At 40.3% G+C, this 25,303-nt stretch overlaps 2 protein-coding genes across 2 annotated transcripts in view; both read right to left on the bottom strand.

Moving 5' to 3' along the window:
- Nucleotides 1-17,146, bottom strand: part of MLIP (muscular LMNA interacting protein) — a 107,711-nt gene extending 90,565 nt beyond the window's left edge. Inside the window, exon 1 of the mRNA XM_027696048.1 lies at nucleotides 16,991-17,146. Within this exon, the coding sequence (XP_027551849.1) occupies nucleotides 16,991-17,053 (63 nt within the window). The 5' untranslated portion in view covers nucleotides 17,054-17,146. The remainder of the gene's footprint in view (nucleotides 1-16,990) is intronic.
- Nucleotides 17,147-23,992: 6,846 nt separating this feature from the next.
- Nucleotides 23,993-25,303, bottom strand: part of LOC113973648 (protein scribble homolog) — a 28,797-nt gene continuing 27,486 nt past the window's right edge. The window contains exon 7 of the mRNA XM_027696033.1: nucleotides 23,993-24,896. Coding sequence (XP_027551834.1) covers nucleotides 24,744-24,896 — 153 coding nt within the window. The 3' untranslated portion in view covers nucleotides 23,993-24,743. The remainder of the gene's footprint in view (nucleotides 24,897-25,303) is intronic.

The raw sequence follows: 25,303 nt of genomic DNA, 5'->3' as shown, positions 1-25,303 counted from the left end.
CTCCAATCCCTGTGGATATGAAATCCAAACAGAAGCAATCCAAACAAAACCAGCAGAGTGCTACTAATGAAGTGAGTCCATACAAAGTCGCAGCCTCAATAAATATTTATCAGATAGGAATAGGCTGGTAACCAGATGCCAAAAAAGTAAATAATATGTCAGAAATTAAAGACTCATTGCAGTCAGTCTGTTGTTCCTGTAAGTGACAGAAGACAACAGAAATGAAAACAAAGGAACCAAAATATAACCTTGTAAGATCCCACAAACAACTAGGGCAACCGCACAACCTAATTTATGTTATCTGACATTACTTCAGGCTTCCTAATGCTGAAAAAATCCGAGGTTATCTCTAGACTTAAATAGAGAACCAACCATGAGACTGAATACCTCTGCAAAGCTGTTATCATGCCTAAAGCTCCTGCCAGGCTGGAGCACAGCAGCTACCTCACGTGCCCAGAGTGCAGCAAGCAAGAGTGCCACACAATCCTGTAAACACAGGAGAACAAGAGGTCAGCCAAAAACGTGACATACTGCCTAGTGCTGTTGAGTGAGAAGGCAACCTTGTCACCGAAATAACAGCAACAAAGCAGGATTGTCTGCAGGTGCCGGAGAGATATTAACCATGGAAATAATAACAGCAAAATAAATCATGCAAAGAGCTAAAGCATTCTCACTTGAAGATACAATGTAAAGTGTCACTCCCAGCTTTCTGAGTAGAAATATATCTTCTAGTTATATGGCAGTCCTTTGATATAAAAGTCTTCTTTACATCTCTCTATATCAATTTCTATAGATCAACACAAAAACATTTGGTTAAGACTGAGTTACAAGTGCAGTCAAGTGCTTTATATGAAGTGCCGGAGGGAAAGGAGGGATATCTTGTTTACAGTTCAGCTAGGCTCAGGTATGGAAACCAATGGCAAAACTTGTTTGTACAGAAGGAAAAGAGTTTTCTATAGTATCCGTATCAACCCACGTGGAAAGCTGTGCTGACAAAGCAAGCAAAATGCAACAGCAGGAAGGTTTTGGTCCAAAATCCCTTATCCTGCAATTTGTGAAAAAGCACAACTAAACTTTCTCATGGAAGAGGCTTATAAATATCTAGTAGGGAATTAACAGATTTTGGGGGAATCACTTCATCAATGTGAAAGTTTGTTATAAAGACATTAGCAGAAGGAGTTTCTGCTACATGTTCACAAGCTACGTCCAGGTGTTCTCACAAGTAATCTGTGAATTCTACACAAGTATTTACCAGAAGAGTGAGGAAACTTAATATTAGGTGCAAATGATGGAAATACTAGATTGATCAATAAAATGCAGCTATTCACAAATCAATTATTAAAAGGATAAGGTCGCTGAATATTCAGTCCAACACATCCCCTATTTTTTGTTCTCTGTCTCTATTCTCATCTTTCTTGAACTTTTTAATTCACACTTACTTAATTCTCACTCCCACCATCTTGTCTTTCACTTCATTTTTCAAAAGTAATTATCTTTTTATCCTTTTCTTTCATTTGTCCCATTTCTGACTCCTATTACTTTTTTTTTTCTCCACTTTCTTATAATGATTTTTAGGACTCCCTGCCTCTCCTGTCTTAGTATCAGCTTTCTTCTTAAGTCTTATCTGATGTGTGCATTAGAGACCCCTGGTGGCCTAGTGGTTAGCGTGCAGGACTTTCACTGCTGCGACCACGGGTTCGAATCCCCGGTCTCCTGGCCTGATGGAGGTCGTTAGCCCTGTGAGGCCATCCATCTATGAGAAGGACACTCTAAACAAACCTACGTCCTGAGGACCTCACTGCCATTGTCCAAGCTTGCTTGGCCCCGGCAGATGAACCTTAGGATTAAAGGGTGGGCTCAGTTCAGCGCAGGCTGTGTCTCACCTAAAAAATCCATTGCGCAGGCTGGAAAGGTAAAAGACCTTTCCCCAAATCTTCGTTTGCGAAGATGGGCCATTATTATTGTGTGCATTACAATTATGCCTGTGATCTGCAGAGCAGTACTAAAAATGTTTGTTGTGCACATCACATGCTTGGGACTTCAACCAGATTAATTGAGCTACTGACACTGCAATTTTCACATTTTGCCACAGCATCACTGAGTGCAAAGACCCCCCAAGATTCACCCCACTTTTTACTTCACCAATACTTTTCCCTGCAGCATTGATTTTACTGACCTATGCAGCAAAGAGTAAAATGATTTAGTTACGTCCCATTACTTCAGGAAACAATGAAGTGCTGAAGCTCTCCACCAAAACCAATTCAGCAATTCAAAACAGCACTTATGCCTCAAAAGTGCTCCTAGGTTCAGCTTTTCAACACCTACTCCTCCTCTTTTCCATGTCCAATCCTTTTCAGCATCTGTAAACCTACATGTGCCTAAATCTGGGGACTAAAATGCCCTTAGGTACCTATGCTACCACTATTGTTATCCAAAGGTGTTTCTGCCTTGGCTCAGCTCAACATCAAGGTGCTCATCTCACGCCTAAAGCCAGACTGAGATTCACTACTCAGATATCACAGACCTACATCTCCTGACAGGCAAGACGCAGTGCTCAGGAAAGACAGAGACGCTGCATTACAAAACGAGGTGACGCTGCATTACAAAACGAGGTGCCAGAGGCGTTCCCGACAGTGGAGCATTGCTATTCAGCGGGAGGAGGACAGAGAGGGATGAAACATCACATTAATGGATCAAAAATGTGAATTTAAGAGGTGATAACATAATGAACACCTATAACAGGCTCGTGCAAATGAACTTCACTGAGAAATAATTTGTTGTTCCATATCTATATTTAAATGTTATAAAGTACCTTTTGATTTCTTCATGGACTAATAGTTCCAAATACTCTGAGTACTTGCCATTCCACGTAATACCTAGCAAGTCATTTAAATAATTTTCTAAATAACTGATTTCAACACACAACTAACAGACACAAAGGTACTTTCTGATGCTTTTTCTGTCACATATGTTCATTCCTTTGAAATGAAAGCAACAGCAAAGAAAACAAAGAAAAACTTATGATATAATTACAGTTTTAAAACTTCATTAAAACTGCTTTAAAGCATGCCTAATTTTCCAGCACAAAAACAAACATAAATTGTAATTTATGGCAATAACTTTGTTTATGAAATCTACATTTTTTAAATTACATGCATTTAATTAGAGAACTATATTGAATTCAAGAATATAAAAATCTTTGGGATGTTTAGTCATAATTAGATACGAAAAATGAGCTGTTTACAGTCTTCTGAAGATTGTTTCAAGATCACTTGAATTCATGCTTTTCCATATATCAAACAGCAATTTGAAATAAACAATTGAACTTGACTTGAAAGACATTTACACAGAATTTATATGGAGAATTTAGAATACAATAGCATGTGCACTGTGTTCTGCAGAGGAGCAGTCATTGGTTACGTTTGCTCCTAACCTTGAGCTAAGAGGATCTGATGCAGATGATTTGTGAGTGAAACTGCAACATACATCATACAAAATTACAATATCAGTAATGCTAATGATGATGCAAATATTATTAATACTTATGTGATGATTTAGAATCTCCACTCATTTCAAAAACAAGCATTTTGAATCTGAATATTATCTGCCTCATCTTACATTCGATAAGCTGGAGCACTATAATGACCCTCCCAATTTCCTCCACCACTCATATGAAAAAAAGAATATGTGGCTATGACACTTCCCAGAATGTCCCGATTCTTTCAGAAGCAAGCACAGCCACACTGAAAAAGTTCTGGTCTCTTCTTTTGGGAACAAAACCTGGTTCACTAAACTCAGAAACATCCAATAATGCTTTAAATACCTTTGCATTCTGCTTCAAAAGTGAGCTGGTTCACAAAACAACTTATCAGCTCCCTTCACACTTTATGCTGCAAATTTGTCCTGTACCTGCATGTCCCACACCTGCAAATAAAAAAATACTGTTCTTCATGCTTTGGCATCTGGTCTACTATAGGGCAGTGTTTCAGACATACCACACAAATCATTACTTTACATAATATAGTCTATATGCAAGAAGTCATACACACGTAAGTAACTAGAGATTTACTAGAAAATCATCATCTGCTCACTCAGACACTGATTGAAATTGGCTATCTGCTTTTGAAGGGACTTAAGTATATTTTATGTCAATGACTAGCCCTCTAAATCATTTATATGAAATGAATATTTGATAAATTCTTGGACTACCCATGTAAGCTGCTGGATATCTATTTAGAAATTGTGCCCTCTCACAGATATAAAAATAAGGTAGCTACAATATAAGACTACCTCTGTACTTACAAAGGAAGACAAACAACTATTAAACTGAATCACAGAATATTCTGAGTTGGAAGGGACCCACAAGGATCATCGAGTCCAACTCTAAAGTGAATGGCCCATACAGGGATAGAACCCACAACCTTGGTGTGGGTCATGCTCCACTCAACTGAACTCAGGGTCATTGCTACCCTGAGATAGCTCAGTGAGATAACTACTGGTTTATGTTTTATGCAAAAGCCACTATTTCCTTTATTGGAACAAATTGTTCTTGTTTAAGGAGTCTGAAAGAAGGCAATGTTTAAACTTTCTCCTTCATCATTAATGAACAAAAATCTAAATCTGTAAGATTTTGTATGAGAAACAGTAACAGAAACATAACTCAGGAACATTAATTGTAATATTCTAATTTACATTTTAATGGACAAATAATGTTTTACAAGATATCCACAATACACAACAAAAATAAGAGCATATAAGTCGTTCTGTTCTTAATAGCATTTCCTACCAAGAAAGTCAAGCATAAAACCAGAAAAGAGGTGCTTCCAGAATACTGGGGCAACATCTCAAATAAATTCTGAATTATAAGGAGTATGTAATATTGTTACACCGTAGTATATTCTGAAAATCCACATCAGCATGTGTCAAAGCACATCCCAATACTGCCCAGTCTCACACCCCTCCCAAAACCTACACTGCACAGAGCATCACAAAATTTTTTTCCATACTTTTACATGACGCTCATATCTGCTGTACTTGAGTACTTCAGAGAGGCAGTGATACAGTGTTCCTAGGAAGTCAAGTGGTCTGATCATTTCTACCTCTTAAAATTACTAATATCCACAAATGTAGCTGGTTTTAAGAAACTGCTTTAACTGGTCCCTAGTAATTTTGAGAGTGCCACTCACGCCCCTTTCTGCCAGTGAGTAATTTCTGAGAGCACTTTGCAGTATGCAGAATCATGTTCTGGACTCGTCTCTTTGACTGGCATTGTGTGGAAGGGTGAAAATGCCAACTTTCCTTTTCTTTGCACATCTCAACCATTTGACTTAGATTTTCTGCATATGTCAGGAAGCACATATTCTGAAAAAATGCAAAAATATTCAATTGGAAACAGAAGGAAGAAAATTAGGTTTTATTTTACCATATTTTACTTATACGAACACTAAGGGTAACTACTCTTTTGTTCTGATCACATCTTGTCCTGATTGGTCATGGTGATTCCTAAGAAAAATCACCATTTAAGAAGAAAGAAATAGCCTGTAATCCTGTTAATGACTGTTATATCATAACACTTACAAATAAAACTAAGCAAATAAAACAAAGTGAAAATTAAATGTGCTCTGGTAATCCTATTTTCCAAACTTTAAAGTGCACTGGAACCCCTGAAAACCCCAGGCAATCCATCACACAGTGCAGCACTGTGTCACCACAAGTCATTGGCAAGGTTGGAGCCCCTCAGATCTGACTTCTACTCCTTAGAAAATGTGGAGGAACTGAAGGTTGACTTCGTTGCAGTAATCATTTATCACTGTATTCCTTCAGCACGTACACTTTCTTTCTCAGAAAAAGGCACTATAAAATAGGATACGTTACTATTAAAAATAAAATAAAATTTTTAAAAAATCTTTCCTATTAGATTGAGCTACTTCTCTCATGACCAATTCTTGGGATTTTTTTTAATATGTAAATAACCGTGGCAGTTTGCCTAATAGATTGTAAATAACATTGCTATAAGGAAAGCTGCTGTATTTTCAACTGAGATCCATTCCATCACATTAGTGGAAACAGCTGCTAAAGAAAAACAGAGAGAAAGACAAATCACGTCCTTTTCTCTGACAGAATTTCAAACACAAATGCTTCGCATTTCGTTTTTGTTGTCTCAGACTGAAAGCTGAGTTTTGGCTTAGGAGCTTTGCTAAAAACTACTATCTCTGATTATCACAGCTCAGTTGATATTTGGTTTTTGATCTGGATATATTTCAAGGTGCATTTACTAAAGAAGAATATTAAACTACTTAGTTCTTGCCTGAGGCTGAAAAATCTAAAGATTTTTTTAACATGCTTGTTATATAAAATCATCAGTAACAGCTGTATTTGTAAGAAGCAGTAAAATGGTGATAAATGTGCTGTCAGTGACTTTTATGAGATGCATGGAATTTTGATGAAAACAATTTTAAAGCTATTCAACAGGGGAAAAAAATTTAATGGCTCTTCCCTGAATCTTCAATTTTAAACTGTTAAAGTGAATTCCATTGATTCCATTTCACATAAGTTAAAAACATAACATTTAAAAATACTATAATTTTCCCATGTTTGATTTCCAAATGTTCTTCAAGATCAAGATAGGAAACATGAAACAGCAAGGACAGAATGGCGATGATTCAATTTCAGTCTCATAGAGATAAGTGAAACTGTTTTGGGGATTTCTGTATATATGTCAGTTCTGGTGTATGAATACATTAATTTGCATCCAATTCAAGATATAAAAAGCTTCAACCTGTTACTCTCCACTTCTCAGAATCATGAACAAACTAAAAGCTGTTGAGCAAAATTAAATTTTCACCTACGTTCAGCAAATCTGCTTTTGTCCCTTTTCTTCAAGAATGGATCTTCATTATCAGGAAGGTATTAATATAGTAAAAATGCTATCAGAAAGTATTTTGCAGTATGTACTACAAGTCACCATCAGTCCTTTGGAAAAAGCTACCACTTAATTCTCAGAAATGAAGTACTAAATGCAGAAAGGTTTCCTGCATGTCCATCATATTTGATTAAGAGCTGCAGCTCTGTTGCCTTGACACACAGAACTGGTGGTTAAGGTAGAGTTCACCTCTAAAGGAGAAGCAACAGAAAGCAAAGGTTTTGCACAGTCCTAGAAATTAAGGACCACCAGGCATTGCCCCATTTTACGTCCTGTTAGGAAGTGGTAGGTACTCACCAGTGCCTCGTTGTTTGGCTGCAGCACAAACTCATTCCACACATAGGTTGTTTTTAAACCGGTCTTTGCTAACATCAGTGCAACAGACTATATATTTAAAAAAGTGAAATATAAGCTACCCTACTCCCACTTCTCATCCAAGGGAATCTTCTCGTCAAGAAGAGCTGAAAATAACCAAACACCACTTGAGAGAGACTTGATGCATTATTTGGAATTCCTTTAATAATCAACAGTACATTATATGACCATATTTTTCATAAAAAGAGAGTGAAAAAGCAACAAGCAGAAAAACAGACACCTTGACACGTCAACCATTTTATTTGAAAGACTTGTTTTTTTCTGGGTAAATTAGTGTTTAAGGTGTTCACACTCAATGTCTAAAATGCACTTAGGAAATTTATTTTGAGAAGCAATCATTACCAGCCTTTAAAAAGAATCTAATTGTGTACCCAGGAAAGGGCAAAACAAACTGAAATGTTATGCGTTTCATAGTCCATACAAAGCTAATATGGTAACACTGTAGAAACCCAGAGGGTAAGAGGCTGATGTGCAAGTCTCAAACAGCTACATCGGATAGTCACTGATAGCAACGGAGACACGTGAGGACTGTTGGTAAGAACACGCTGTGAGAAATAACAGGATGTGACTGGAGAAGGGGGCCATACAGAGGTAGGGCAGCACTTTTCTGGGATAAACATCCTTGTTCTGGCTTCTGGAGATAAGCACAACATAGTAGAACACAAGTGCAGCAACGAGGTCTAAAAGCAGGCATGGACTGCTGACCAAAGGCCAACCCAGTAGAGGGGGATCACAACTACTGAAGAACCCCAAAGCCCTTCAACTCATTTTCAGAAAGTTGAGAAGAATGAACTGCATATGATAACTAATTTGCATAGAAAGGGAGGCTTAGACCCAGGATGGGGAAAAATTATCTATAAAAAGGTACCACCACAAAGTCCAAGTGCACATGCATCCCAGGACCCTGAACATCCCATGAGCTGGACTGATGTTGGAGTCAGGACTGCTGATCTTTCTTTTTTCTTCCTCTCTCCCTCTCCATAATTTCTCTCTCTTTAATTTCTCTCTCTTCTTTCACCCTATTCCTTATCCAAAATCCACTGCAGTGTGTTTATGCTATAAGGGACTAACATACCAGTTTCCACGCTGTGTGTATAATTTACTGTAAGTTTTTGTGGACCCTAACTTTTGTCTTTCCTTTTTCGCCACAGGCATCTCTGAACCTTGGGTGCTCCTCTCCCCTTAAGGGTGGGACACCACATGCATGTTGTCATCCAAGTCCAGCTCAGTTAACATCCACCTTCTTTATCTCTTTCACTAATCACTTCTCTCTTTTTATTCTGTTCATTGTCAAGTAGCTTGTCCTGGTTTCAGCTGGGACATGGTTCTTCCTAGTAGCACTGATGTTTTAGTTTTTCCTAAGTAGTGCTTACTAAACCAAGGAGTTTTCAGTGTCCCATGCTCTGCCAGTGAGCAGGTACACAAGAAGCTGGGAGGGAGAATGGCCAGGAGAGCTGACCTGAACTGGCCAAAGGGATATTCCATATTGCAGAACATCGTGCTCAGTATATAAACCGGGAAGAGTTGGTTGGGAGGAGCTGATCACTGTTCAGGAACAGGCTGGGCATTGGTCAGCAGGTGGTGAGCAATTGTATTGTGCATCACATGTCTTTGTTAGGTTTTATTCCTCTCTCTCCTTTTCATTATTATTAATCTTATTTTTATCATTATAATTACTATTATGATTTTATTCTGTTTCAGTTATTAAACTGTTCATATATCAACCCAAAAGTTTTCTTTTTTTTCCTAATTCCCTTGCCCAGCAGAGGACAGGGAAGGAGATGGTGAGGTTGTGACTGTGTGGTATTTAGTTGCTGTCTGGGGCTAAACAACAACAAGGTCTGTTTCCAGGAATTCATATAAAAGCAACAGATTTAATGCCACTGCTGTACTATTGAGTGTTTTCAGAATTCAAAGAACAGTGAATTGAAATCATGAGGTTTAAAATGTTAGAATGAGATGTCAATGATAAGCACAGTCTTATTGTGTATACATATTAAATGTGTTAAAAGAGATTTGCAGATGGAAAAAGCTATTACCATGTTTCATGACAAATGCTGCACTGCAGCTTCAAAATTAAATGGAAGAAATGTTGTTTAGATGGGACCTCTAGAGGTCATCCACTCCAGCATATGGATCCAAGACTACTGCCAAAGCAAGGGCAAGTCAGCCATAGCTTCATGCGGTTAAGTCCTGAAAATTTCCCAGAGTGGATAGTCCACAAACTCCCTGGTTGTTCCAGTGCTGCCCTTCTAATGAAGGAGTTTTTCCTCATGTTAATCCCAAATTTCAGTGTTAGCAGCAGCAATGGACAGTGAACATCTTCACAAGTATCACTGATAACTCACAAACTCCTGAGGAATATCTTTTGAAAAAAAAAAGATTTTTTGCAATAATGGTCTCTGTAGCCAAACTTATTTCTGGAAATGGTCTCTCACTCATTCTAACTCTCAAGTTATACAAGTATAAAACCAATACCATACCACAGAACAATCTTTCCATTTAACTGAATGTAAGAGAGTTCCAGTGCTTAGAAATATTTCTCAAAACTGCTTTAATTCATCAGCAAGGGCTGTCTCTCCACACTAATACTCTTTTCCTTGCTGACTCCCCCAGAATTCAATCACTCAAATTGCCCTACATGACTCTGTGGTAGCAATTGATCCAGCTGTTATAGGGGCTCTTATATTTCCTCACACCAAAATGTTAAAACATGCAATTACTACTTGTTCATGAAAAGCCTCTTTTACCATAACATTCAAGACCTTGCAGGGATCTGCTGCCCTCCTCTTCTGAACTCCTGCATGAAATTGCATGGTAATATTTCACATAACCTCCATTCAAAAGTGCACTGATATCATGTCTCCAAGATAGCTCTCTTCCCACCAATCAACCAAAGCCTAACTCAAGTGTTCCAGCAGTGCCTCTGTAAGATTAGCTTTAGATTAAAGAAAAGGTAGCTCTTGCTTTATTGCACTTGTATTACATGACAGGATTAGAAAGAAGGGCAGACCAGAATTCAGTGCTTCCCACTTGCTCTGGTCCTGTTTAATGTCACATCAACAGTGCCAAAAATATGCTGCTACATGCAGCCTCCAAGTTAATTCCTTCCTCCTCGGTGACCACTTCCTGAAGTAATCCATGCCTCCACACAGCTAGGCAGGAATGCAACTCTAGGTATGCAAGCGGAAATGCTGATCTTCTAGCTGGAGTGCTGTCTCGGCCATTTTCCTACATCTGTGCAGCAAGACACAATTGCCTCCATGCTAGGATCTTACCAGTTTCTTGCTGTAGCTAATACAAAGCCTCAGTCCCGATCTTCAAAGCTCAGGGACATTTGAAAGTGTCTCTCATGAGCAACCCTTTTAGCCAAGGCTGATGTAATTTGGTACAAAGTAGCACAAAATGCCTTAAGTGTGTCAACTCAGCTGAACTTAGCTGCATGACAAAAGCTCCCCGAGGAGGTCACATACAACCTCCAGAACATGAACTAAAGCTTTCCTCTAAGATAAATAGGAATCATTTAAATGTATACTCACATAAAACCTTCTCTGACTCTATAGTAAAGTATTTGCAGTTATTTAGTTTCCTGTGCCATGAGATGAACATGATACTCACACTTCAGCACTGAATTATCAAAGTGAAGAAAGGATTCAAGCAGGTAACTTATCTTCAGGAGCTTCTTTTGGGGGTAGGTGTGTTCTTACAGGAGGCAGAAGTAGAAAAGTCAAAGTATAAAATAAACCAGTGTAGAAAGAGGACTTAAACAACAACAGAAAATCTCACTTCACCTTTCACCCTTACGCTCTCAACGGAAGGTAAATCGGCAGCCTAGCAGCCACCAGCCTGCCTTTTGCTAGGTGAGAGAACAGGCAGAGAGGAGGAGGGGTTTGTATTGGGCAGTCCTCCAGCTTTCTCACAGTGCATAACCCGCAGAAGCACCTGTATGTTCCGCACTCTGGGCTGTATCTTTCTGTTTCAACCCCTCTGAATCCCTGCCATCCTCACACACAGCAATTATGCCCTCCTCTCTCCAAAGCAAGAGACGACCAGGTGACCTCACCGCTGTCCTGGCCAGACACATACGAGCACACAGACCCTGAGCCCTGCTCGGACGCCAGATACCTGATGCACAAGGAACTACAGACCTGCTCCTCTCACAGACTCCAATCCAAATTATTCCCTGGAGAAGCAATCCTATCCCTCCCACCTCAGCTTTTCCAGGCTCACTCCCCCCACCCACTGGAGTGATCTGGAAGGGCGCTTACTTGTGGACACTAGGAGGAGAGGCTAACAGACTGGTGTGTCACATAGGCATAAGCACAGTTCCCCTCCAAAGCAGCTATTCTGTTGTTAGTCAACCATAGAAATATCTGCTGTTGCCAAGGATGATCCTGTTGTCCAAGTGTTAGACTCTCTGTATCTGCACAGACACACTCGCTCTTCCCTTGGCTCCTCTCCCTTCTCTGTTCTGTTTCACGGAGGTTTTACCATGTCTCTCTGGCCGGTGCTGCAGCCACCACTGATCATGCGGCTGCCCAAGCTGAGCACCACAGTGCCATCAGGAAGTAGCTGCTCTGAGAGCCTGGTGCATGCCCAGAGATAGTGACACAGAGCACTGGCCACGGCATCCTGCTTCTGGCAAAGAAAGGACAGTCTGAGTCCAGAGGGTGTGCTGCCATCTCTAATTCTCTGACACCAGTCCTCACCAGCACATGAACGAGCGTGATCTGATAGAAGGGGTCTCTGCAGGGGCATGACTGTACCCAGTGCCTCTTGCCATGCCCACTCTCACCAGCCTCCACCCAGCTCTCCTCTTATCTTCTGCTCTTCAAACAACCCTTGCCATCTCATACTCACTTCTCACCTGGTTTACATGTCATTAAATCAACAACAAAACCTGCAAGCAGGACCAGTCACAGAATCACAGAATATGCTGAGTGGAAGGGACCCACAAGGATCATCGAGCCCAACTCCTGGCCCTGCGCAGGACCATTCCCAAGAGTCACCCCATATGCCTGAGAGTATCGTCCAAATGGTTCTTGAACTCTGTCAGTCTTGGTGCTGTAACCACTTCCCTGGGGAGCCTGTTCCAGTGCCCAACCACCCTCTGGGTAAAGAATCTTTTTCCACTATCCAACCTAAAGCTCCCCTGACACAACTTTAGGCCATTCCCTTGGGTCCTGTCACTGGTCAACACAGAGAAGAGATCAGCACCCGTCCCTCCTCTTCCCCTCACAAGGAAGTTGTAGACTGCAATGAGGTCTCCCCTCAGTCTCCTCTTCTCCAGGCTGAACAGACCAAGTGACCTCAGCCGCTCCTCATACGGCTTCCCCTCGATGCCCTTCACTATCTTTGTTGCCTTCCTTTGGACACTCTCTAACAGCTTAATATCTTTCTGATATCGTGGTGCCCAAAAGTGCACACAACATTCAGGGTGAGGCCACCCCAGTGCAGAGCAGAGTGGGACAATCACCTCCCTTGACCAGCTGGAGATGCTTTGCCTGATGTCCCCCAGGACATAGTTGGCCCTCCTGGCTGCCAGGGCACTGCTAATTCATATTCAACTTGCCATCTACCAGGACCCCCAGGTCCCTTTCCATGGAACTGCTTTCCAGCCTCTCATTCCCCAGTCTGTGTGTACATCCAGGGTTGCCCCTTCCCAGGTGCAAAATCCGGCACTTCCCCTTGTTGAACCTCATATGGTTGCTGACTGCCCAGTTCTCTTAATTTGTTGAAGTCTCTCTGCAAGGCCTCCCTGCCTTCCAGGGATTCAACAGTTGTCACCTCATTAGTCACCATCCTCCATTCTGTTTGGGCTCCCTTAGGTGGCAAACCACAGGAAACAGGCTGCCTTCTTCAAGGAGTCTCTATTTCCCACATTTCCCATGGAGAAGACCTTATAATGATAGGACTCTTTATGTTGCTACCAGTGTACAAAGATTAATCATTGTTTCACTTGGGTGGGCTTGATCCGAACTGCCTTGCTCTGTATGAGCTGATTCGGACATTGTTTGTGAAAAGCAAAAGCTAATTCCTTGAATGAAGTCCTGCAGCCCTCTTATCCAAAACCTAACCTTCATGCCATTTCAAGGAGTACATAGCATTCTTTTTGATTCATATATTCGATTGAATTTATTTTCTGTATAGGACTGTTATTTATTCCTATTCAGTGCATGAAGAAAGTAAAAAACCCTCATATTACAAACTAAAGTACAAAGATTGAAAGTTCCCTGCTAAACACGTCAATGTAAACGTTATTTTAAATGCAATAATTTATGTGCTTTTTTGTGGGGAGAAAATAGATTAAATAGGAAACAGACAAGTGTGAAATATAATTAAAATTAATTCAAATAACAGAGGCACTGCAAATATGCACTAAGGGAGGAGGACTCAGAATGAAAACAGATTATTTTGAGCTGAGCTGTCATTTCCAAAGGGAAACTCTGGAATTACTCTGTCCTTCTGAGCTATCAAAACTATGAAAAGGAAAATTGAGTCCATCTGCTTAGTCCAATCTATTTTATAGTGAGTCATTCCATTTTCCCATTACAAAATGGGACCTCCATTATCTTCCATTTCCACAGTCAGCTCCACACAAAGACTCTTTAGGATTCTGGCCACCAAGGAGTTTTCCTCCAGGAAGCAAGGACAAGAATTCTTTAACAATAAATGTCATAAATATTGTGAAATAGCCTGAAGTGGCAGAGAATTTTATATTATTTATCTCATCCACAGTAAGCAGTGAATGTAAAGGTACAATACCACTTCATAAAATTGTCTATGAGGTTGTATTCTATGGATGTTAAACTTTGAGCATGAACTGGACTCTATTTAATTGACACACTACAGTCAGAATATTTTCAGGATGACATAGACTTCGTTCTTTCGAAAATAGCTAGAAATACTTGTAACAAGTGGACAAATCCAAGATTTGCATTACACACATAAATATATATAGGTCACAGAACTATGACATTGTAGAAATAACAGATGCTGTGAGATAGCTCACATGGCTATAGTGCTGCAAGGGACACAGGCTCTTCAGAAAGACGGGGAAAAAGTAAGACACAATCTCCGCAAGAAGCAGCAGCTTAAATGTGGAGAACTTTTGTACAGGTTGAACAATAGGGCTGGGTGAGGGCTTGTGGGTCAGGATCAGAGGAGAGGTCAGCAAGGGTAACATCATGGTGGGGCTGGGCTACAAACAGCAGGGATGGGGTGAAGAAGTGAGCAGTGCTCCTCACAACAACTTCTTTAAACAACTCAAGGAAGTATCTGGATTGCACACCCTGGGTTTTTTTTACATGAGACTTTAGCTTCTGTGACACTTCTAGAGAACAAAACAGCAGGGAACAAGCAATCCAGACAATTTCTGCAGGGTGTCAGGAACACTTCTTGATTCAGGCACTGGATGGGCCAACCAACATCATGCACAGCTGGATCTGTTATTCAGAAACAAGTAAGAAGTAGCTGGGGATGTTACACTCAGTGGCAGGCTTGGTTGTAGTGCCTGCAAAATAGCAAGGCCTAAGATCTTGTGGGGGACTGAGGAAGACAAATACCCAAACACACAGCCTGAGCTTTAGGAAAGCTGACTTCAGCTTATCCAGGAGCTGGTAAGTGGGATACCATGGAAGGCAGCTTGAAAACACCAGGAGCTTGGGAAAGCCATCACATCCTTGAAAGCAACCTCTTAATCATGCGAGACAGTCCATGATTCAGGAATACAAGCAGACTTATCAGGACACTAGTGTGGCTAAACAGGGAGTTTGTAACTGAGCTGAAGTGCAAAAAGGCAGCACAGGATGTGGAAGCAGGGATATGAAATAGTTCATGTATTTGCTCTACTGAAGTTAAATATGTGAACAGACATCAACAATAACACGTACAAATAGCATCTGTACCACAAATTGACATTGCTCCCATGCAGTCAGTTGACCTGACCACATGTAACAAGAGGCAGAATCAATAAAAGCCCAGGAGATACAAAACTAGGGAAAAAAATGTAGGGGCAAAGGGAAATCAATCTAGCAAACAGAAAGAAAGGCATTAAGACTACACAGGCAAAGAGAGAGAGAGGTGGAACAGAGAGGAGACTAGGGCTCAGCTGGAAGGGGACAGGGAAAGGGGCAGGAGGACTGGCACAGGGCCAAAGCATTCCCACAGTCAACAGTGCTGTGAAACCCACTGAGCCAGGGCATCTTCCATCCCCCTCACTGAGCACCCGCAGGAATGTGACCTGTCACTGCTAACAGGGACTCTCTCAGCTCAACATGTTGGGAGGATTTAGTTTTGAAACTACTGAACAGTGTGTGACCTGACATGGGTGTTAGTGTGGCTCCCAATAGCGGGGTCTCTGTTTGCTCCACTTTGCTATTCTTAAAATTAGTAAATGATGCACACAGAGAAAGTAATCAGCAGATCATTAGGTTTCCAAATGAAGCACTCTGCATTTTGGAAAAGCCTTACTTAAGGTTGCCTGCTCAATTCCTTGTGCATGAGTATGCAATTAGATAATCATACTGATTGATTACATTGCCATATATTTTCTCTATGCATAAGCTAGAACAAAATTTCACAGATTTCCTTTGAGAGCTTTCCTGAAGCTTAAGTGGATTTTACACTTGTTTTAATTTTGATGAGTTTTTCTTATATTTTATATATCAACCAAAAGTTGAACATGAGGTCACTGTCTAAAGAATTAATCCATTAATTAGAAAATGAACAAGTAAAATAATAAATAATATTCCTAGAACTTCATGCTGCAGCTTTAGCAATGATCTTTCAGATATTATTCTTTAGATAAATACTTCTTTTTGTAAAAAAGAAAAGGTACTTTAAGGGCAGGTCATTACTTTCAGTTTCAGCACTTTCCCTATTTCCTGCCCAATGCACCTTGCCTTGGTGAAGTTGTACTTAAAATTGTTAACTAACACACAAGCTTGCCAAGACTCACTTAACTGAGGCTAAATGAGGCAAACATTATGATTAAAAAGGAGTAAATGTTGGCCCACTACGAAACAAAATCTACAAAACGCCATTAGTATTTAAGATAAGTGCTAAAAAATTTGGCGCTAATTTGTTTCTTAGCAAGAGTGGTGGCCACCTTTCTTCACAGCCTTTGCAAAGTCGAGAATAAACTGCTCTTTTTGTGATATCAAGAAAATAACCATGTTAATGTTAAGCAAATTATAAATTGCATTGCAAGCCTAAGCTAATTAGGAATAAGCTGTGTTTTGACTGTTTTCACTTTCTCTTAATAATTTGTTTTGGCCACACCTCTTTTCAATAAGTTCCAGATTCATTCCAAACACAAACAATTTCTTCTGCCATTTACTGATCTAAAGTTATGGAAAATAATGTGCAAAGATATTAAATAGTTCTTCAAGAAAAATACAAGAAAACCACAGACTATTAGCTATCAGTTTGGGTTACGATAGCAAATCAATGTTTAACTAGATTTCAGTTTTTGCATTTCACATGCACACAATATTCATTCACAAATTTCCATGATTTCCACAGAAATGTACCATCATAATTAATTTAGCATACATGAAGTTTCAATCTTTAAGGTCAGTGGTTAAAGGAAGCCAGGAAATACTCCTGTAAAGTACAATGGATTATTTCATTTTTCTTCTAATAGTTAAATTAAAAAAAATAAAAATATCAACACTTCTCAATATATCTTACCATTTGCTTTTCCTCTGAAGCCGCTCTTCCTGAGACTTTGCTTTCATGTTTTCCTAACTCCATTTCCCAGGGGAATAAAAACCACTTAATATCCTGAGCAGAAGTGATTCAACCTGACTACATGTTAGATATGCCTGTACTTTTGGAGTTAGGAGAGAAAAGTATCAGGCAGCACTGTGGTGATTTCTGGACAGCGCATGTTTCCAATTATAGCCAACGAAAATCCACAAATAGAAGCGTGAAGAAAGGGCAGACAGCTGCCTCTGATAACAATAAACATTGGTTTGGTATCACAGCAAATTGTTCAGGAGGGATTTTGGTTACCAGCCCCATTCACTCTCTCCTTGCCCCCTCGACCCCAGCTCATACCAGAAAAGTCCAGGAAAATTAATAGCTATGTCTCAGTAGCACTAACTTGTGTTCACAGAGATTCTTAAGCAAGTAAAATGACGAATGCAATTAACTGGCACCACATGTTGTTATGTAGACGTGAAAGCATACAGGAAAATACTTTAAAACAGTGCTTTAGCATGACTGTTGGTCTTTCCCTGTTGAGTGTTTGGGACTGAGCTATTCCCATATTCCCTCATGCAGAGTGTAGTCTCCTTTTCTAATATCAGAACATGATATCTTGCACTTTCAAAACGCAGAAAGAATTGCAAAATTTTCAGCAGGTACCATTAAGAAATGACCAGTGAATATCTAAAACGGAGCTAATAGCCACATAGAACCTGGTTGTGGAATCTGTTAGTGGACTGTAGAACAATAAATTGGCTCTGGTTCAAAGTGAAAAGGTCAGGGGGCCAATATTAGAAGCTGCAGTACTGGAGGAACCTCTCAGTGTCCCTGCTAAGGATGCCAAGGTATATAACACACCCTTTTGTTGCCACATCAACTGGGCTCATGTTGTCTAAGGACTGATCCACACACAAGGCTGGTTCTGTGTGTACCAGCATGGGAAGGGGAAGCATGATGACACAGAATAACACAGAAAATGTTTGCTTCTGTTAAACAAGAATGTGCTCTCTGGTCAATCTGTGGTTCATTACGAAACTGTAAAGATGGCATTTTAAGCACCTCACTAAGTCTTAGTAAACACATATCCTTTCCACCTCTTCCTCTCAATACATCGGTAAAAGAAGACTCTTGTAAAATAAATAAATCAACACATAGGGCAAATAAATAATATGAAACTCTTGTTTATCTATCATTTTTCAACACTCCAAACTAGGCACACTCCTTTCAGCATGTTTCTTGATAGATGTGATACTCACGGAATCTTCAGAGCCTTAGATAGGAAGAAAAGGCAGTCAGTTGTCCCCCAACAGTCTATACAGTCTTTACATATGAAAAGTTGACAAACACCCCCTTCAAACTTCAGACTGTACCTTTTCTGAAACATTCTTCAGAAAAAAGAAGAAGTTACTTCAGTGACAATTATTTTTCTTTAGTTTTTCTTTTACCTCTCTTTTCAGAAGAATAAGACAGCCAGCAGAACAGTAAACGTGGCAAAGCAAAAGCAAAGAACCAGTCAAATCTACAAGGGTTGCCATAGCAGAGGGAATAAATGTGAGCTTGATGTCATGAAAGTAAAAATACACCCCACTGTGTCTCCTGGAAATGCTGGGATAAAAGGAACTAGAGTAAGCAACCTAATACCCAGAGGAAAGCTGCAGTTCCCTACTCTTCAGCAGGAAGGCAAGCAGTAATAAGAAGTTCATATCTCCAAAATCTTTTCTGTGAGGCTGAAGCTTATCCCTGTGGCAAGAAATTTGCTTAATGTCTTTGTACCACTTACGGACCTCAAAGGAGGTCTTCAGTGGGATCCAAACTGCAGCTTACATTACACTGCTGCTTACGTTACTAACCATTCCTGTGGGCAGGTGAAAAAACCTGAAGCACCTCCACTCCCATTAACCTGTCCATTTGCAACAGTTTTCAATCACAGACAAAGACTGGAGCACCTCAGGTGGTCACATTCAACTGCTTCTGCTTGATGTGCTCCCAGCCCTGTCCCACTGGTGGCAGGCTTCCAAACGGCAGCTCCCAGGGAATCACTCCCTCCTCAGGCTGGGGAGCAGATATCCATGTCATAAAGGAGCAGGCTGTCAGTAGTGCAATGAAGCAGCAATACAGGACTCCAGGCATATATAAGCAAGCAACAGCAGATTTTTATCTGGCATTTGTGCCATGTGTTACTAAGCACTCATCCTAACTACCCTAAAACTTCATCTTCAATCATGTTTATTGTCTCTACTTTCAGGGTCTTATACTGTTTCCATGTGTCAGCTCATCCATGTCAAAGATGGTCACTACAGGAAGACCCAAGGAATTGACTATTGGAGTGACTGTACTAAATAATTTTAACATAAGATGGTGATGAGTGTATGTAGTTTCACAAGTAGGTTTTCCCTTAACATTCTTGTAAAAGCATCTAATAGCATTCACCTAAGAAGCTCCACTTCTCATGAATGGAAATTTATATTCTGGATGTATCATGTTGCTGACTGTGGAACTGCAAGGGAGTTGAAGCAAACTGCATTGGAGATGGGAACAGGAAAAAAAAAAGCTGTGAATGCAAGAAAGTATGACACCAAACTTCATGCCATCATGCTCAAATCAGGGAGCCCAGGAAATACTGGATGCAAGGCTCTTCTGTAGCCTGAATTATATAAGGACCCTAGAGAGATCATAGAAAAGCTGACATCACCTGATTATCTACCACAGATTGCTCAGCATGATATTTCACCACTAAACCTGAGGAAAGACCATGATCCTAACCATATGAGAATTTGGTTTTATATAATAATGACAGTGCATTTCTTATTCCTACATAGAAATAATGGTTATTCTACTCCAGGGACTTTCTGAGACAGTAACTGTATATTTCCTGTTTTACTTTGCTAGGGAAAACATAGCAAAGAGGTGCTGAGTAAAAGCATGTTCTAGACATTGCCTAAATTACTGTGCTATTTTCGATTAATTTTTTTTATTACAGTCACTCCCCTCTTGACACTTGTTTTTCTTCTCAGAGCAGGACCTAACAAGAGCCCAAGAGATGAAGCTGATGAGGGGGAAGGCTGTGGGTTCTTTTGTAAGAGGCAAGTGCTGAATATCCCAAATAGCAGTATTGTGTAAACAAGCCATTCAAGCAGATGTATTTTCTGTGCTCATTTGACCTGCTGTTAGAGAATGAAGCCAGTGACTATCACAATGTGTGCCTGTCACTTCTAGCTGTGTTTTCACTCATGTGGCTTCCGTAATTCTTTTACTTTGCCTATTTTTATTTCCAGCCTGGCTCAGTGGTAGCCCAGGGCAGCCAGCCAATGGCTGCACCACACATCGCACATCTGCACTGCTGCTCTTAAGCCCATAGCTTTTATTTGCTCTGCATCAGACACACCATAAGCTTTCAATAGTTAGAAGTATTAATTCTGACCCTGATGTGGTCAATTATATTATACTCAGTTGAAAGCTATGTGACTTAAGTCACATATATCAGCTTAAAACCCTAAGAGTAATACAGAAATCACATCCACAGTGATTTTTAAAAGTCTAATGTGGAGAGAGTTCCTGCCCAAACTTAAATCAAAAAGTTGAAAGTAAAAACAAGCACAAAACTCAGTAGGCTGCCTCACTACTTATAACTGCTAGTCTGGCAGATGCCACAAGTTAAGCTTTCTGGGTTATTTCTGGTGCTCACCCTTCTCTCAGTCCCATCGTGCGACACCAGCAAGCAATCCCTATGTTACTCCAGGTCACATGCACCCAGGGTCACATGCACATGCCTGGAAATGACAGGACACCAGCAGCGTTTCTAGCTGGCATTTCATGGCATGATCCTTGCAGAAATGAAGAGCACGGCAGAGTACTGGGACAGTATACAAAGCAGGCTTACCTTCCAGGCAGCCAGGAGCCAAGGGTGGGAAGCTGATCCTTAAGAGAGGTGGGTCCACATTCCTGCCATGGCACACGGCAGCTGCTGCTGTCGCTCCCTGGTCCACCCCTCTCGCTCTGCAAACACTCAGGGAGCAGGAGGTGGCAGGCGTGGAAAAAAAGGAAAACATCACAGGCACAGCCAGTCTCTGCTTTACATGTGAGGAAGCAGAATCCTACATGTCATGTACAGGGAGCAAGAGGCTCCTTGACAAAGTTTCTCCAAAGGGACAAGTTTGTATACATTTGAGGATGAAAACAAGGAAGTTTATTTCAACATTATAACAAACTAATTCCAAGAGCTCTGAGCCTTTTCTGACGTGGAAGTCCATGTAAGCTGTAAGCACTTTCTTCTCTTTGCAGGTCTTCTAAGTCGATTGTTCTGAAGTGGACTATCCTTGTGCCGGCAAGATCCTACATCTGCTGTCCTCCAGGAGTACATATGGGAGTGGAACAACAGATCTCTTTTCTGTCAAATATCCATTGTTTCAGCTACATACACATGATGTCCCTGAATATTACTGCTATATCCCAGCAAACCAAATTATCCTGGGCTGTAAAATATATTTCAATAGATGAGTTACACACACACAAAAAAAATCTTCCCTCCCATATTTATTGGTACTGTTTGCCATCCCTTCCTCCACAACGATGGATGTGACAATGATGAGAAATGACTAATTAGGAAAGCATTAAATACCTTTGTAGCTATCTTTTAAATGATGTGGCAGCTTTTCCCTACAGAAAATGAGTGGCTGCTCCATAGCCAGGCAGTGGGTTTTTTCGAGTCACTTCCCAGGTCACCAGGAAGCAAGAGCACAGGATATGAGCTGTCATTAACAGACCAACTCCCATTGCACTGTCTCCACCTTCTGTTTCTGCCCACTCTTATCGAACAGCCAAACCTCAAAAGAAACATTACTCAGTAACGCTGATAAGGACACCAGCATCTGACCCGCACCTCTGCCCCTCTTTTGCAGAACAAAAGCGGAACATAATTACCGGCTACTGCGGAGATTTTTTTCATAATAAAAGCTTGAATAAGCATAGGTTTTGATTGATATATTTTGCAGAGCTGTGTGTCCATTTACATAAGTATTTGGGTTCATTTGTCAATGTGTGTTCAATTTTTTTCCATAGAGAGTGTTACCACCGTAAGTTTATAACCACAGCAAAATTCTCTACACTGCCATATGAAGTTTGCCTTGAAAACAAATTCAGTTGAAAAGGACACATAAATATCTAAGTGTTTAAAAGTTTCCTGAACGGCAACAGCATTTGGTTAAAAGATTGGAATTTTGATAGCAAACGTTTTGACTTCCAAGACCTAATGAAGAATCTAAAACACTTATGTATGAGAAGGAAAAAAAATACAATGCAGAGTTCTCAACAGAGCTCTTATTTTACTAACTCTCAATTACTACTTATTCTGCAGCCTAGGGTTGGTTTATAACAGCTGAGTTTATTTCTTTATGCAGTGCAGTAAGACACAAAAAAACCAGTAATAAAGTGTACAGTACTAGCTAGATTGCCAAAGCGTTTGTGGGTTCTGAGGTTGATATTTTTGCAATATGCATTGATCAAACATTAAGTCATGGCGGAAGAACTCTGTTTATTTTGGAGGAAGAAAGGGATGGGAAGCAAACATTTTAAATATTATTTCATTTATCAACATTATTTAAGATTGTGCTGGTTTAAAAGTTAACCAGCAAGGGAAAATGAACTCAATTCAAAAGAGAGATTTATAAGTCAGAATAACAATTTATTAAAATAATGCAATAAGTACAAGTATACAGACAGACAATTGGTTTTAATCCACAAAACCCAAATGTACAAACCCAGCACCCTGGGGTATGAACAAAAGTGGTGTACCTTGGCCCACCCCCCGAGTCCAAAGCAAAGGGAGAGGGGATAAAACCTGCTGGTGGGAGAGCTGCTGCAGTCTGGTCAGAAGTGGTGATTGCAGTCCAGTTGAGGGTGGTGGTCTCAGCCTGGTTGGGAGCAGCGGTGGTCTGCTGTCTTCCTCTGGGTCCCACGAGAGAGAGCCCCAAGGCTCTGAAACTCCCAGTTATATACTCTCCAGTTCAGGCGGGAGTGCTCAGTCCCTCCCTCAGAGTAGGGAATTCCATAAAAGGGCATGTGGATGCTCAGTCCCTCTTATCAGAGCGGGGAATTCCATATAAGGATATCAGAGCGGGGAATTCCATAAAAGGGTACAGGAACATCTTCCCACCTTGCAGGCCTCTACTGACAGCAGTTTTTGGGAAATGGCATGGAGGCTATAGAATACACAGTTTTGGGTTACACCCATCCAGGGATGAATTGGTCCCAGCCGTTCTAACCAGGACAAAGATAATGCTTATGCACATAATATAGTCTTTAATATTAAAGTCATAGCAGATTCTAAGATGTTCATTTTGCAAATGAAAGAAATTAGCTTAATATTCCTATTGCTATCTTCAATTAAAATGCAGAAGTACAAGATAATGAAAAAACCACAGTGGATGCAGTTGATGTGATATCACAGTGTTATTGCAAACCTATCTTTTCAAAATAAAATATCTGTTTTGTCAGTAGGAGATATTGTTCTAACTCTGTGACAGCCATACTCTCCTGGGAACTTCATAATTCTGGAAAAGCCAGATGCCAGCATTCATTGAAGTTATATATGAATGATCACTTCAGAAATCTTTCAGAATGGGAATAAAAGATGTGGATTTACCAGGTCAGAGTTGTGCTATATTATATTTACAGGAAAAGAAACTGTATAAACATCATAAAAACCATCAATACACACTTCATGTACATGAAAAGGAAGTAATGACATTCCAGTCTAGCAGGGCCAGACCTCACCTCTGAGTTAAGGCAGTACTTTGGAACCCCACATATGCTTATTAAACATCTCAAAATGCACTAGAAATCTGAATAGCAGTGAAGAGAATTAAAGGATTGAACACTTGTACAGGAACATTTTCTTTTAAATGCTTACGTCATATATACACACACACATACATACATGAAATACTGGCATACTGCAGTAAGGCAAATTAAAGGTGCTCTGCTTATATGCAAATCAGGAGGAGAAATAAAAGAGTCTCAGACAGTTCCTCAAGCACAAGAAATTGCTTCTCAGTTCACTCTCAGGTACATAGTTGCATAAGGTGCCTCCTGCATTGGGATCTAATAAAATGCAACTTACAGGTCTTGTTCAAATCTGATATATATTCACATTACTGATATACCTGGAGAAACTATTCTTTATTACACTAGAATGAGATACAGAATTCCAACACAAATAACATTTCTCTGTGGGTAAAAAACCCCAGCACTATTAAAGACAGAATTATTTTTTTTTAATTCTCATAGAAAACAACATTAAAAGGGACAATTCAAAAGAACATGGGGGCAGATAAAAGGATGAGCTGTATAGACAAAACATGGACACGATTTTAAAAAACCCAACAAACTATACAATTGTTTTCACTGTGTTTCAAAATGGGTAAAGTACCTTCTGAATAAAAATCACCTGCTTTTTTCACCATTGCATTTAGGTGCTGTAGGACACTCTTACAAGTGGATACTGAAACACATAGTGACATTCACATAACTTTACCCAGTGCATTTTGTTTCAAGTGCTGGCCAAAGGAAAGTTCAAGGCAAAGAAATACAAACAGGGTTCTGCTCCTCCAGCTCAAATCCATCCTCCATTTAAGGGGTTTCGCTATAAATAAGGCATAGTGGTTCAAGTACTACACTAAATGTAATCAAACAATGGGAGAGAAAATCACCCATTAACTCCTTCCAGAGAAGTACTTTATTAGGGAGGATAAAAAGCACTGCTCAGACAGTCTGAATAGACATGGCCTCCTGCGCTGCCAGGCTCCTCAGGCTCAAAGTCATCAGGGTCTGGGGGCAACTGGTCGGTATCTTCATCAGAAGTGGAAGGGCGCGTGAGGATTATCCGAGGTATCTTCAGCAAGATGTGAAAGATTTCAGAGAAAAGAGTCAGATTAAGAGCAGGGAAGTGTTTAAAGGGGGTATTTTAGAGGTACAGGGAAAAGAGGTGATGAGAAAAACATGCGAGAGGTGTAACACCACAGAACTTCAAAGACTCATAGAATTGTTTAGGTTGGAAAAGATCTTTAAGATCATCAAGTCCAACTGTTAACCCAGCACTGCCACATCCACCACTAAACCATGACCCTAAACACCACATCTACATGTCTTTTAGATATTGTTGGGGATGGTGACACAGCCACTTCTCTGGGCAGTGTGTTCCAATGCTTAACAATCCTTTCTGTGAAGATATTTTTCCTAATGTTCAATATAAACCTTCCCTGGCACAAATTGAGGCCATTTCCTCTTGTCCTGTCACTT

The sequence above is a fragment of the Neopelma chrysocephalum genome, unplaced genomic scaffold, assembly GCF_003984885.1.
Source record: "Neopelma chrysocephalum unplaced genomic scaffold, ASM398488v2 Primary Assembly neopelma1_104, whole genome shotgun sequence".
Lineage (NCBI taxonomy): Eukaryota > Metazoa > Chordata > Aves > Passeriformes > Pipridae > Neopelma > Neopelma chrysocephalum.
This window is presented reverse-complemented; position numbering and strand designations above follow the sequence as displayed.